The sequence below is a fragment of the Lactuca serriola genome, chromosome 9 (assembly GCF_051521515.1).
Source record: "Lactuca serriola cultivar US96UC23 chromosome 9, Lser_US96UC23_V15, whole genome shotgun sequence".
Lineage (NCBI taxonomy): Eukaryota > Viridiplantae > Streptophyta > Magnoliopsida > Asterales > Asteraceae > Lactuca > Lactuca serriola.
In genome coordinates this window covers 81,430,084-81,446,498 of record NC_136416.1, presented here as the reverse complement: position 1 = coordinate 81,446,498, position 16,415 = coordinate 81,430,084, and the positions used below count along the sequence as shown (strand labels likewise).

General features: G+C 32.6%; 1 protein-coding gene across 1 annotated transcript; it reads left to right on the top strand.

Annotated features, from left to right (window-relative positions):
* The first annotated feature begins 2,747 nt into the window (after nt 1–2,747).
* On the top strand, nt 2,748–3,914 carry LOC145076993 (RING-H2 finger protein ATL74-like). The gene has a single exon (XM_079022775.1). It carries the CDS (start codon nt 3,254–3,256, stop codon nt 3,794–3,796), a length of 543 nt encoding a protein of 180 aa, XP_078878901.1. The 5' UTR covers nt 2,748–3,253; the 3' UTR covers nt 3,797–3,914.
* The last annotated feature ends 12,501 nt before the right edge of the window (nt 3,915–16,415 follow it).

The window sequence follows — 16,415 nt, the reverse complement described above, 5'->3', positions numbered from 1 at the left end:
TAGCCCCGGCCCGACCGGTTCCATTGGGTTTCGGTTCCAGGTCCCTAGTCCATACGCTCATCCCTAGATACAATGTCTCATCACTTACCAATTCATGAATAAAGTGATACCACATCTGAATATGTTTCATCTTACTGCGAAACACTGGATTCTTTGCCAAATGAACAATATTATGGTTTTGACAATGCAATATACAATCTTCTTGCCGCACACTAAGTTCTGATAGGAATTTCTTCGACCCTATTAGCTCCTTATTGCTTCTGTAATAACCATACACACTACTTCTGTGGTTGAAATAACAACACTCTTTTGTAACTTGGAGTCTTGGACATCCAATTAGTTGTCGTAACCTCAATTATGAAAACATACCCAATTTTGCTCTTTCCTAAATTTGTATATATATATATATATATATATATATATATATATATATATATATATATATATACATATATATATATATATATATATATATATATATATATATATATATATATATATATATATATATACTAGGTTAAAACCCGTGGAACCCACGGGTGTTGATTTTGAATTGAATTTAAAAATTAATTATTTAATAAAATAATATTTCATTAATTTGGATAACTTATGAATTATAATTTTTTTTATAATATAATTTATATATTTGTTTATATTGTGTACCAGTGAATTTAATTAAAGATATTAAAGTTAAAATGAGTCGGGTCAGATCCAAAGCTAAAAATGGGTCGGAGTCGGATCCAAATAAGAGTAGATAACCATACAAACTGTAACTCGTAACGTGTGTTGTATATGCAGAAAGAAATCGGGTGAAGAAAGCAATACTATCCCAACAACTCTCTTTCTCCTTCTTCCACTGCAACCCTAAAGTCATTACATGATGTGAATCACGTGTCATCATCCTCATTTCCAACTTAGGGCTTATTCCATTTCCATTTGTTCTGTCCCCAATTTGAACGAATTTTGAGTACATCGTGCACGTGCTCCTGTAGTCGAGAAGAAGAAGACAAAAGGTAGGCTCAATAAGCGATCGGAGCATTTGGTGGGTAATCACGTTAAAACTCGAGCGACTGTAGCTAGGGAAACAGCGACGGTTGGTGTTGAGTTGAAGCAACAAAAGAAGCCAAGGCTGCCGACTAAGAAGAAGAAAGAGGGTTTAGCAAAATAGTCGGTGGTTGTCATTTCTGAAGCAAAGGAGGATAAAAAGCGAACAGAGGAAACCGGAGAAGAGACATTCAAAGTAGCAATAGCGGATGTAAGCGGTGGCTAAAGCGCTAACAGGGTTACAGGCCAGGAAGAAGAAGGGAATACCTCCCCATTTCATGAAAGGGTATCTTGTCTATTGCTCATTCGATTTGTTGCTTACATATACCTCCCATGGTCGGTATTTATTGTGTTGGTTTGAGAGATAATGTATGCACCGTTTTGGTCTAGGAAAGCTATGGTACCATGTATTTGTTATAAGTTTGTGTACCTTTTAGAAAGGGGACAGAGTACCATCCCATGTTGGTTGCATTACAATTATCGCTAGTGTCGCTACTGGTGTGTTGGATTATGATGGGATTTTTGGTGCTTTGTGTTGGATGCGATCCCAAGCCATTTCTTCTAATTTGTCGTGTTTGAATCCCAATGTTGGGTTGTTGCTCTTTTTATTGGGCCTTTGGAATAGAGTTCACCTCAAGACTAGAGTTTGTTAACATTTCAATGGTTTTATTTACTTGTCAGTTGTGTGTGAATAAAATAGAGTATAAGTTTCGATTTAATACTATTTTAAGTTATTGTTATAATCAATTAATTTAAAAACTATTCATCTAATATTTTTAAGTTTCGACCGTGATGATTTTTTTTGGAAACAAAAACCATTGTCTTCGTAGTGAAGTAATTTCACTTTTATGTAGCTGTTAGGTATTGTTTATTTTCTCAAAGTGAAAATGTATGAAGTCTAAAGACCATATTTTTTTTTGAATCGTATAAAATTTTATAATACGATTCAAAAAAATATGAATGTAAACTATTATAATTCTTAATATTTTTTTTATTTAAAATTTTATAATTGTTAAACATTAAAAAACTCAAACCGATATTTTGTTTAAATAATCAAAAAAATAAAAGAAAGACAAAAAAAAACCCCTAGTATCTTCAAGTTTGTTGTAAAGATATTAAAGAAAGTGAAAAAAAAAAGATTTTTTTAGAAAAAAAGGATAAAACAAAAAATAAAAATAAAAACGATAAAACCGAGCATATATCTGTTTAAATTTCTTTAACAAAAAATAAAAATAAACCAAAATAAACGAAAAAGAAAAGAAAAAAACTATTTAAATAAGGTTTTATGGACGGTTATGCTTGAGTTGAACTATTTAGCGATATTATACGTTTATTTATAATAAATAAACTTTATATCTATAACAATGAAGTATGAACAAAAGAGTAAATGATCATAAAAAACAACACAAGAATCCTAATATTCCAACATTAAAATATCATATACTCCGCATGACATAATCATGCATTAGAGACTCATATTCTATGTATTAAAAGTTGTATTTTCTAGAGAAATTCACCGTTAAAAATTGGTGAATTGAGAGAATGCCATGGGATAGCGACTTGGTGCTTTGGAATAAAGCATTTGCTTCATTTCTAATTTCTTGTAGCCTTAATTCTGTGATTAATTAAGCAGCATCAGGTGCCATAATCAAAATCTCAAGCCACCCCACCCCACCCTACCCTACCCCAGATCACCGGTATTTGTTCATCAATAAAGCTCTTCTTCTTTAAAGACCCTTGAGTGACCAAAGAACACGTCTTCTTCTTCCCTTTCCAACTCAATACCTCAACAACCCCCAGATCAAGAAGCCGATTCTCAAACCCCCAATTAAGAAATTTTACTTTCTGTAAAGTTTATTTCTTAGATTCTTCACACCTTCCTCCTTTTCTAGAAGCAGTACCCAAATCTTTCATCAAAATATAGCTTAGATCAAAGAATTGCAGAAAACCCATTTTTTGCATGTTTTCAGACCCAATGAAAGTACAAAAAGTTGAAGCATTGAAGAAAAAACAAGAAAATCTGGAGAGTTCTTAATTGTAATGGATCCCCAGCTTGCAGTCTCTTTTGTTGTTCGATTTCCTTGGAGGAAAGAAATCCGTACTCAATTTGCATAACCCATTGAAGCTCCTTTTGTTAATATTTTGAGGCAAATTCAGTTGGTTATTTGTGTGTTGTGAAGTGGGTGCTAAGTATTATCGCGTAGTGATCATGCAGCGGCTGCTACTCGATGCAGTCACCATGGCGCCGCCGGATGACGGCGGTAGTGGCGGCCAGCAACATTCGAAGTACAGCAAAGAAGCAAATTTCGATACTAATATGGTGATCATACTGGCTGCTTTACTGTGTGCCTTGATTTGTGCTCTGGGGCTTAATTCGATTGTACGTTGTGTTTTAAGATGTAGCAGGAGGTTAGCTTTTGACGGCGTTGACGCCGCCGCTGCACAGGTGGTGACGACAGGGGTTAAAAAGAAGGCGTTAAAACAGATTCCGGTGGCTGTCTATGGTGCCGGAGTAGAGATTCCGGCTACTGAGTGTCCGATATGTCTCGGAGAGTTCATGGATGGTGAGAAAGTTAGGGTGTTGCCGCAATGTAATCATGGGTTTCATGTACGGTGTATTGATGTATGGTTGGCTTCACATTCGTCATGTCCAACTTGCCGGCGGTCGTTGGTGGATCTGCCGGCGGTGGCGGTGGCGGTGGCGGAGGGTAGATCTCGTGACGGTGGTGATGATCGTGTAATTATTGTTTAGGTTCAGTTTTTTGATATTGAGAGTTGTTTTTGTGTTGAAACCTCCTGCTCGACTATTAGGTAAAATTTATGTTTTTTATGTAGTTTTCTTGTAATATAAATAATGTTTATTTTATTTAGCATGAAAATTAAAACTTGGACGCCATCATTAAATTACTGAAATATGTAATTCTAATGAATAAATTTTGGTTTCAAAACCACTATTTGTTGTTAATAAGGTACAGGGATAATGATTTGAAAGGGTAATGAACTTTTGACTTTTGTCACATTTAGTCACTAAACTTTTTTTCGTTATCTATTTGCCATTGAACTATTGAAACTGTTCACATTTTACCCTTATGACCGGCTGTTGCCGGTCATAAGGGTAAAATGTGAACAGTTTCAATAGTTCAATGGCAAATAGATAACGAAAAAAAGTTTAGTGACTAAATATGAACAAAATCGAAAGTTCGTTTCCCTCTAAAAAGTTCAATGACTAAATGTGAACAAACTTCCTCTTGTATTATGTTTTAGCAAATTATTTATTTTTGTTAAATTGTAACAACATTTGTTGATGAAGAAATCTATGAAATAAAAATAAATAAATAAATAAATAAAAATAAAAAACTCTGAAAATATATTAAAAAAAAAAACAAAAAACCAAAACCGAAATAAAAAACCAATGGTTTGACATTTTCCAAAATAAAAAATCAAAATTTCCAATCTAATTTTGGTTTTACAAAAAAATGAACCATTCTCACTGATGTGAATTATGATCATTGGTTTGACATGCGAAATTTGTGACATCCCATGAATATGTAGTTACAACATCGTCTGAACTCGTAATTCATAGTAAGGGGTTAGAGTATCATCGCATGAATACGTAGTTACAACATCGTTTGAACTCGTAATTCATCACCTACAGGTTATGGGCCTGCTGGTGTTTCCACTGGGTTGTTTAGAATAGTCCGTGGTCGCCATCTATACTCTGGTAGATGACTACATCGCCACATTGTTGGTTAAGGTTATGGTATCTCCTTTCATCCTACATCACATATTCATCATCATCTATTTACCTAATTATCATCACCTATCTCTCATCATTTTATTTTATCACACACCAACTATTTCATCTACCCATGTTTCATCCGCAACATATTTGTAGATATAAAATAAATATACCATTTAAATCTTTTAAAACATGTATAAAATCGTTCATCCAGCATAGACAGCAAGTATTCAAATAATATGCACACATAGCACGTAATTTATATAAAATACTTCATATCTATGTGTAAGATGAAAGTAACAATATATACCATAAAAATCCCATAAATGCTTCCTAACTTAGAACCCCAAGGTTTACTCTACTAAAGCTTCATATTCTCGGCTCTCTGAACCTAGAAGGGTCCAGATCTATCACACCAAAAAGCTCAAGATAGCTCTTCCGCTCACTCTACACACTCAAGCTCGCTAGGGTTCTCACTTATGGGAAAGGTAGTCGCAATTGAAGGCCATAAGTGCCTTTAAATATGGCTCGGGCCCAAAGATTTCGGGTTTCTGCCAACAGCGCGGACTCGTCGAGTCGCCTCACCGACTCGTCGAGTCCATTCATTAATCCGAGTCATCATTCGCGACCTTACTCGACGAGTTGAGGCGTCAACTCGTCGAGTCTCTCTTCTTAACTCAAAAGAAAAATACTTAAATTATGATACCTGAAAATCCGGATGTTACATTTTGTTTTTTTATTTCATAGATTTCTTCATCAACAAATGTTGCTACAATTAAACAAAAATAAATAATTTTGCTAAAACATAATACAATAGGAAGTTTGTTCACATTTAGTCATTGAACTTTTTAGAGGGAAACGAACTTTCGATTTTGTTCACATTTAGTCACTAAACTTTTTTTCGTTATCTATTTGCCACTAAACTATTGAAACTGTTCACATTTTACCCTTATGACCGGTAACAGCCGGTCATAAAGGTAAAATGTGAACAGTTTCAATAGTTCAATGGCAAATAGATAACAAAAAAAAGTTTAGTGACTAAATGTGACAAAAGTCGAAAGTTCGTTACCCTTTTCAAGTCATTATCCCTAAGGTATATTCTTAGGTTGTATTAGGGGTATCACAAATATAGTATTGATAATTTATCTTATTTTTTTAGTTTTTGAGTTGTCATGTTAAAAAATATATTAAAAAGTAGTTTATATTTTAAAATATACTTAGGCTATTTTTTTTAGAAGGTTTTTTTTTTTTTTAAATCTTAAATATACCCATAATTAAATTATTATAGAAACATATTTTTATAGCAAAACTACAAACATAGTCTTTATGGTATGTATTTTTTCTGAGTTTTAGTCAAAATCTCGACTTTTTTGGTTTTATGGTCGTTTTGAGTTAATTTCATAACAAATTTGGCCCATCAGTAAACTGGAATGAATTTAATACCATTGAGATATTTATTTTCTATTTTTTCTTTCATTTTCTTAAATATTTTATAATTATTAAATATACAAAGGGCCGACCTCTCTCTCTCTCTCTCTCTCTCTCTCTCTCTCTCTCTCTCTCTCTCTCTCTCTCTCTCTCTCTCCTGCGGTAGCATCCATCCCCAAACTTCAACAAAAAGACAAAGTATTCATTCATTCTCATTCTCTCTTTCACCGTCACCATGACTAAAATCGACTCCCTTTGTCGAGTACTCTCCCATTGTTTTACGTCCAGTGCAATAATTTCTGACATCAGACGTACCACCACCACCACCAAGAAATGCCTTAACACCTCCCTCTGCAACGACGTCAACCCATTAACATAAACAGAACCCGAGTTTCTGATGACCAAGAAGATCACGAATCAGACTCTTCCCTGCTCTTCATACGCTTCGTCTGAAAACCAAACTCAGACTTGCAGTCGAACACGACCGTCTGAAAACCAAACCCAAGAGAAACTTCGGTGATCAATGTCTGTAAAGAGTTGTTAGGGGGATAAAACTCGATTGAGCATATACGATACACAGGTGGATTCATTCTGAAAACCCTAAAGCCTCTCATATTTGATTTCAAAATCAAAACTACAAACCCTTTCTTACCTGATAACTCCTTTATGAAAATCCTAAGGCTCTTTTGCACCTTCATGACCCAGATTGTTGACGGTGGCCCAGTTCACGGCGGCATCAAAATCACGACGGTGGCACATGGTTCCTTATGTTTCAGGATTAGAAACATAGTAACATTGTGCAGGGTCGGCCCTGACTTATCCTAGGCCCTATGCAAACATAAAAAAATGCCTCTTAAAAATAGATTTATATATAAAAAAAAAAATCCTAAATATTATATACTATATTGAAGTGGAAAACATTAAACAAAAAATGAAAATAAAATAGTCCAATAAGTGGCACGATTCGAACTATGTTTAAGGGCCTATAAAGGCCTATGCAGTAACACCAGCTCGTCAACAATAATAGATGTTTTAATAAGCTCCAATTAATTTATATATAGATATTACTACAAACAAAATTTTAAAAAAATATCAAATCTAAAGGAGTCGAACATGGATGGATGCATATAAAGTGACGCGCCATTAACCATTTGCGCTACAATGATTTTATCATTAAATTTCAATAATATATATAATATAATCTCACTAGGTAAATAGGATGATTTTCGGGCCTTATTTTTTTTCGAGGCCCTGTGCGGTGGTACATTTTGAACACCCCTAGGGTCGGGCCCTAACATTATGCAATGGCAACAATAGTGGTGGTCTGATAGTGGGAATAAGGTAGATTACACAAGTTTAGGAGTAAAATTTGTCTCTTGTGCTGTAATCAGTTCGTGAAGCTTTTTTCTTAAATCTGATTTAGGGTTATTGACGGAAAGGGATTACAGTGGATATGTAGGAGCAGATGGCAAGCTACCGGTTCTAATGGAGAGGTGGTTCAATGTTTTTAGAGGTGAAGGAGAAAGACATTCGTGGATGTGTGTGTGTGTTTAAGATAGATATATATATATATATATATATATATATATATATATATATATATATATATATATATATATATATATATATATATATATATATATATATATATATATATATATAGAGAGAGAGAGAGAGAGAGAGAGAGAGAGAGAGAGAGACTTATTTGTTAATTATTAAAGTAAATAAATAAGTATTTAGTTTTAAAAAATGAAATAAAAACAGAAAATAAGATATATATATATATATATATATATATATATATATATATATATATATATATATATATATATCTTAAACACACACACATACACATACACAAACGAAACTAGCTTAAAATGACCACGAAGCCAAAAAAAAAAATTGGGATTTGAACCAAACCTCAAAAAAAATGCATACCTCAATGACCATTTTTGTAGTTTTGTCTATTCTTATAAATGTCCTTTTATGACATTTTATATCTTTCAAAGTTAATATATCAACTAGTTTACCAAACGTTATTTTTAACAGCTAGGTAGCTAGATTACAAGCTAGCAACTAACTTTTCAACTTTTAACTAGTTTTTCAGCTACCAACTAGTTTGTCAGATAACGGCTAACTTTTCAGCCAATACGCCAAACATAATCTTAGATACCTTTAACAACAAATAAGAAAACATAGACCCATATCGGATGATTCTACAAATGAAATGGCTAAATAAAATAAAATAATAATAACAAAAAAACTAAGCCTACTTGATAATAGCTAAAAAAGATAGTTACTAGCTTATAAGCTAGCTGGTAAAAAATTTATTTGGTAAAAATTAGTTGATAAGTTAACTGAAAAATATAAAAAGCTATAAAAATATATTTAAAGGAATATATGTTTTATAATTAATTAGAGATATATTTGAGACATTTTAAAAAGACTCATAAAAATAGTTTTTTTAAAAAGTTAGTTTATGAAATACTTTTAAAATTATCAAACAAACATGACATCTCGAAAATCTAAAAAAATAAGGTAGTTTATCGATTAATTATAATATCTCATAAGTCAAACACAACCTAATCATCCACTGAAAAATGGTATAATTGTTTTTTATAATTATTGGATTTAGAAGATGAAACTAGGTTTCTTTAAGTTTTGGTAAATGGTATAATTTCATTGAATATAATGGAACTTGTACTCAGTGCCTATACCAAAAAACGGTATTCCTAATTCCTGATGTTTGATGTTTGACCTAGAAACTTAATTTAGATAAATTGATAAGTTGTTTGGATAATAAGGCAAGCCGAATATGTTACTTATTATTGCAACGAATGGTATCATGGTTGGATTATGTCTTAGAAAAAATATTAATATATGGATGTATATGGTGAAAAGTGATGTATTAATACATGAAAGTCTTGAATTGGGACCTTATGTTAACTATTAGTATTCACCATGATGTATTTAATATTCAAAATACAAGAACTAAATTGTATTGACGTTTATATGTAAATCAATTGGATTTTAGGACATAAATATAACAGAGTATAAATATTTATTATCTACTAGCTATTTGTAAATAAAAGAATTAAAAGTTTGTTGGTTATTACGGTAAATTAAATAAGTGATTGTTTATTTATTTATTTAATAATGTTTTTCAATTAATTATGGTTAAACTTTTACGAGTTAATAATAAGGTTTTCAGTTTTATTCAACGGACAAGAAAAAGTTTTAGAGAAAAGCTTGTAACTACCAAAATAAGCAAAAGCTTTTACAACTAATTTATAGAGAAAAAAGATATCGTAAAAAACTCTTAACTACTATTTTTGGGAAAAAAAACATATGTTATGACCGTCCAAACATACAATTTATAGAACACTAGTCTATAATGTTATGTTGATTGACATGATGTTAATCCAAAATGTACTCTGGTAAGTCTGAAATGTAAAAATAATAGCATATTTAGTTAAACAGTAGATGTAAAATAAAATAACTATATTTTTGGTCACACGTATGAAAATTATAAAAGATACATTGTTTTTTTTTCACAGTCAATAAAACTTTGTCTAATTCTAGTAAAATCTTCAAGATGATCTCATTATGCCATAACATCGTCAATCTCCATATCCCCGTAACACCAATCCACTTTTCTGCCATTTTATTTTTTTCTTCTCATTATCCTTTAACCATTTCATTTTCTCTCTAATCCATACGAATAGACCATCCAAACGTTCATTAAGTATCCGATTCTTTTCTTAAACACTTTCTTGGTCTTTTTCAGTGTCCTTCATCGCTTTGAATAGATATAATCAAGAATCTTTGTTGGTGGTGGTTCACCACGGTAGATGCTCGAATGATGGTCGACTTCAGAAATGGGTTATGATCGGAAATTTTCTCTTCGCAGCACCACATACCATCTTCAGACATCATTGCAAAGAATTTCTCTTTTCACCGATTACTTAGATAAACTCATGTATATTAAGAGAATGAATTAGTTCAACTTTGTTATGGATAAGAAAATATTAGGGATAACATGTATGTATAATACTTAAATACAAGAATACGTGGTGAGTAAAGACTTATAGATGATATCATAAGAGTATGAACAGTTTGAACTCTACATTATTAAGACCATGCCGATTCTTAACCGCTTTATAACTTCTCGATATATTAACTACACAGTTCGAATTATGTACCATGTACTTTTGAATGAGATATTCTAGAGTTGATCATCATTTTTCTAAATCATGCAAAAATTAGTTATTTCAAATAAATATTTCTCATATTTTTTCTTAGACTAAAAGGTGGGATGCCCACCTAAGTAATTCTCTTTATCTAAAAGCTTCATCCCATTAATTGCCATTTTTGTCATTATATAGGGTGTGGTGTTGAGGAAGAGAAGATGATTATGAGAGGGTGTTTGCCGTCAACAATTCAAGATACTAAAGGGCTTCTAGCCCAGAGGTATCCGGTGTTGTCCTCCCTCCTTGAGGTTGAGGGTTCAAATCTTGTCGTAAACATATATGAGTTTAAGAAGTAGTTTAAGAGGTAGGTTATATTTGCTGCTAAAAAAAGACACATAGGATGCTCACCACACCACTTAGTTATTGTATTTAAAATCAATTTAACAAACTTGGCTTCGCTTAAACAAACCAGGAAAAATAGGTTGAAAGAAACATTTTAAATCTATTCTAATAAATGAAATTTTTTTTCACATGTCATTCTCATTGATTTGACAACATGTCATTTGATGGTTATTTTCAGCTAAATATTTTCCAACCTATTTATTATAAAATCATAAAAATATATAATAGAAAAATAATGTTAAAGCCATAACGGTAATGGGAAACATGAGGGGAAAGTGAAAGCATGATTTGATTAGAAAGCATGTGGAAATGGGAAAATCAAGGAATCACCACACCATTGTGATTATGGAATTGGAATCTACAAATTCAACCCCACAATCTCTGATCTCATATTCCATTTATTTTTATTTTCAAATATTTTCTGATAATGTTAAAGTTTTGAATGGATTAATTCTAACATATGATTCTTACTTGGAACGATATCCGAACAATTATGACGCTTTCTTTGATCCTATTTCAGTATTTTGCATTATACGGACATGTGGTATGATAAATTTATAAAACCCTTTTGATTTGTCAATAACTTATAAAACCATTTTCATTTGAGACCAATACATTACCACAAACTTCAAATTTTCTCCACAAATGTGTTTGTATGCATTTACATCATTTTCTTAAAAAAAAAATACTTAACATGTATTTATAATCCGTTATGTTATTTTTCTTATTTTATATATTTACTTTTGATTACTTTCTTATTTTATATTTTAAATATAAATGGTTAATCTAAAAAACCTTATATTTTTTGTTTTTTCAGATTAAACCTCAATGAAAAAAAAACCTTGTATTATTTCATTTTTCCTGGTTTGACCCTTTTTAGTTTTTGCCTAAAACAATTGTAAAATGTGAGGTATTTTCGAGAAAAACAAAAAAATTGAGGGCTTATTTGGATGCATTTAGAAGGTTGAAGGTTTTTTCCGGAAAAAAAAAGAGAAAGTCGAAGCGAGGCTTTTTGGGGAAAATGAAAAAATACAAAGGTTTTTTTTCAGACAATTTTTTTAAGGTTTAATCCGAAAAAAAACACAAAATATAAGGTTTTTAGACTAACCCAAACATAAAAGTCTGATTTAAAATTTTATTACATTTAAATATTTCTTATTTGTAATGTCTTGTTTCGAAAAAGTTTCTTATTTCGGGATTGTGATAATAAATTGATTGAGTAAATGCCGTGGGCTTTAAGGGACTATGCTTTAGACCTTATTGGATGTTGATAATATTGGTTATGAGATCATCTGCCCTTGGTTTGTGTTTTAGAGCCAAAGGGTAAAATGAGAAAAGTTATATGTTAGGCTTCTTGCATGGATGCTGATTTTTAGTTCGACATGTGTTAAGCCAAAGGTAACTAGATAGAAGTGTGGGGCTCGTCAATAGGTTTCCATGGATATAAAGATCATCGAAAACGGAGTTGAAACGAATAAGTTATGGTTGTTTGAAGTTGAGGTGAATTTGGGTGAAAACCGTCGCTACGACATGACGAGCATTGCCACGACACACGATCAGTCAGGTTCAAGTTCATGATTTTTAGGGTTTTAATGTATTTAGGCAGAAGGTTGCGACTTTTTGACCATTTTATAAGCCTCCACCGCCTCTAGGACCCCATAGGAGAAACCATAGCCTCCACCTTCAAGATTTGAGCTTCTCCTCTCTCTTCTATCTTCTTTTTGATGCTTTTTATGATACTTTCATGAAGCCTAATGATCAAGAAGGTTCTTTTGGTTGCAATAAATGATGCTTCAGGCTTGGATCCATCAAAAGCATTGTATTTCTGGTATATTGTGAGTATAAAGTTCCAATCTTGCTCTTTAGTTCTTTAGATCTTGTCATTTGGGGTTTTTGGCACTTTTGGTCCATTTTATGAGTGATCTTGAATTTGAGTGGACTCCAGTATCTTTTGATCGGTTTAGAATGCTTCATGGACCTCGTGGACTAGGAAAGTTGTGATTTTTTTCCTTCCCTTATAACGATGCAAGTTATCTTGGTCCTTTAGGTTATTTTGGTGTATTAAATGTAACATCCCCTCAATGAGGTATTTCTACATTTAACCCTAATATAAATAAATATTTCATTTTAACCATTGGAATGAGTTTTGTTTGCAAATTGGTCCCATATGGAACTTAAGGAAGAAAAGTGCCCTGCATGAGTACGCTGGGCATACTCCGAGAGTATGTTGGGCATAAGGTCCCTGAAAGAAAAACATTGCCGTTTTGGAATACGTTGGGCATACACTAGTGTACGCTGGGTGTACTATGTCTGGATGAAAATCCTAATGTTTAGGGTTTGTGTACTATTTAATCCCCTCTATATCCTCAAGACCTTTCGTTTTATTAGCCTCCATCACTCATCTTGATCCTTGCAAACCCTAACCTCGTGTGTAGACATTTTGACCTTGTGTGTGTGTTTTTGGTGACCTTAAAGGAAGGGAAGGTGATGGAATCATCTTGGGAACTCAAAGGGATTTTAGATCTAGAAGTACCTCACTCTCAGACATCATTTGGAGGTAAAAATCTCTAGCCTTGATGAATATTGCTCCTAGTTCTTTTTATGGTTAAGTTTCATGCATTTTGGTCCCTTTTGTTTGGCGTTCTTTAAGTATGGTATACTCTAGACTTCATGAGATGTCCTTTTAGAGGTTTTGGAGTAGCTTGAATCATAAAAATGGGTTCTTGGTCATTACTATCCTTTCATGCATGAACTAGGAAGTCTTAATGGGTTAAGGAGTTAGGGTTTTGGACATTAAGCACTTTATAGCGATGTAAAGTCATAAAGTTGGAAGCTTTATGACTTAGGACATAGTTTTGGGATTGGATATGATTTTTGGATGGAAGGGCTTAATGAAATAAGCTCTTAAGGAAATTTTAGGATTGCATAATGTACGTGGGGCGTACCTAGAGGTACGTTGCGCGTACACGGTCAGCGCCCTGCTTTTAGCCAACATCAGAGTATGTTGGGCGTACTCTAATAGAAAGAAATGTTGACTTTTGGACCTTTGACCGTTGACTTTGACTTTGACTAGGGTTGAACAAGTTTGTCTTAAGGGTATTTTGGGTATTTTGAGCTATAGTTAAGCCTGGTCTCTATTTGTTGATTAGGTGACATGTAGAGCTGGTATTCGGAGCAGTGTGTTGTTTAGCTATTCGTCAGTCTGAGAGATAAGTTTCTTGTCACTATACCGTGTGTCGAAGGCACCAATGTCGGCCTATTAGATTATTTATCCTGATTATGATAGTATTATGCTAGTTGTGGATGATTAGTAGATCTGCATGATTATTTGTATTAGCTGGTTCTGTGTTTATGTTTATCTGTTACATATGTTGACATACTGTGTTGGGTTAGGTTGTACCGCTTTGTGCTGTAGGCAACAAACCCGGAGCATTCTAGATATAAGATGAGGGCCTGATTGGCATGCCATACTCATATTGTGGGCTCAGGGGTAATCCAGTCTTTCTAGTTGTGGACCCGGTATATGCTGTTATATATATATATATATATATATATATATATATATATATATATATATATATATATATATATATATATATATATATATATATATATATATATCTTACTATATTATTATACAAACCTTACTATTTCTAAAAATATATTTAAGACGTCCAAGTGTTTAAGCTAATAGTACAATAAATCAGCATTAAAATAATATAATAATTTAAATCCTACAAAATACAATGCAATAAGTATAAGTGTTTAATGCACAATAAATCACATACTCCAATACTGAAACATTCAAACGTCAGGTCCTTATCTTTCCAGATATAGAGGACATCAACGACTTTGACTTGGCTCTTCTTTTTCCTTCTTTTACTCTTTATCCCTTCTTATCTTGACATTTGAATTCCCTGTTAATTCTCCTAATTTGAAATTTAAAAATGTGTATGAGGACTCATCAATTGTCATAACTTGATAATAACCCCTTAGGTCTACACGTTTTAAATTTTTATGAACTTTAATTGATAATGGACGTTATATCATAAAAATGATTTCTAATTAAATATGGGGCCTATAGAAAAAAATACAATATTAATATAAATTTGTTCCACTAACAAACTCATTGATGTATTATGTCACAAATAACGTCAAAATATAATTATATTGTTCTTAGAGAGTTAGACTTTACTTTCTATGGAACATAACATTTTTATAAAATAAACGTATCGCCGAAAAAAAATTATTCGTGTGCCCAATATAAACAAAAACGACAAATACATTAAAGAATACATTGTTTCTCGAAAAGAAAAAAGAATCAATAAATTGAAACTAATATGAAAAGAAACGATTTGTAGAAACAACCTATTTGTCACCGCCGCTTTGTGCGGGTAACGACTAGTATATATATATATATATATATATATATATATATATATATATATATATGTGTGTGTGTGTGTGTGTGTGTGTGTGTGTATGTGTGTGTGTGTTGGTACTTTGGGGGAACTCACTAAGCTTTGTCTTATAGTTTTTAGTTTATCGTTTCAGGTACTTCAGAGGATCATGAAAAGGCAAAGGTGTGATCATACACAACTTCCTGTTTTATGTCACTGGGTCTTGGGAAAACTCTGATTTGAAATAATGATTTTGAAACAATGACTATTTTTGTAAACAGTGTTGATTAATGGTTGATTTTAAAAGTTTTAAATTTATTGTGATTTTTGAGCGTTACAAGTTGGTATCGGAGCCTTGGTTTGAGAGAATTGGATGAACACTCGTCTGAATCAATACTCAAACTAGGAAACTGCAAAAGTTTTTAAACTGATTTAAAAAATTATTTTCAAAAGTAAACAAATAAGGATGTGATGGGTACGATCACTCGGAGCAAGAAAGTATACCCCAGGTTACTCACACTGTTATTTGATATTATGTTTATGTTAGAACAACATGCTAGTGATAAGCTAAGGATATTCAGGAATTGCATGATAGAACTGCCTGATAATTGATGCCTGCTAGCCTAGGATTCTTTCTTGTATGGAATTGACATCATTACTATAGTTGCTTAGTGTATGCATCATAGTTGTACATAACTAAAATTCTATAGCCTGAGAATTTTTGGTTTAGCCTTGTTTCCTATTCATGTTTGATGAAGGACTTAGGTTAGAATTATGTATTCGACTGTCTATAGGATCCAATGTTATGTATGATTAACATACACGAGTGTTGCAAGGTTGGTGGAAGTTTCATGAATGGGTTATGTGAGAGGATCCGACCAATTGAGGAATGTCTAGCCTTTCTCTGAGGAGTGATAATAGGAGATATGCGTACTCTAGTGTGTGCTGTTAGGGTTGTTGTGATGATATTTTGAGACAAATACACATAGGTGCGGAAGGTAGTATGGGCTCGTACTAATGGAAGCACAAGACCTGTATGCATAGCAGGGAAGTCACAACCCCTAGGGTTTTGTTGTTTGGAATAACTCATATGGTATGAAATGTGCCTCATATGATATTTTCAAGTTTATTTTCAGTATGGTGGTTATGAGGAGATTCGAGTCAGGAGCTGGATCGAGTGGCCATGATAGGCCATAGTTGGCTGAGGAGGAA

Bases quoted from the DNA above. Each gene is read 5' to 3' on its own strand.
- LOC145076993 (XM_079022775.1), top strand. From the start codon at position 3,254: ATGCAGCGGCTGCTACTCGATGCAGTCACCATGGCGCCGCCGGATGAC.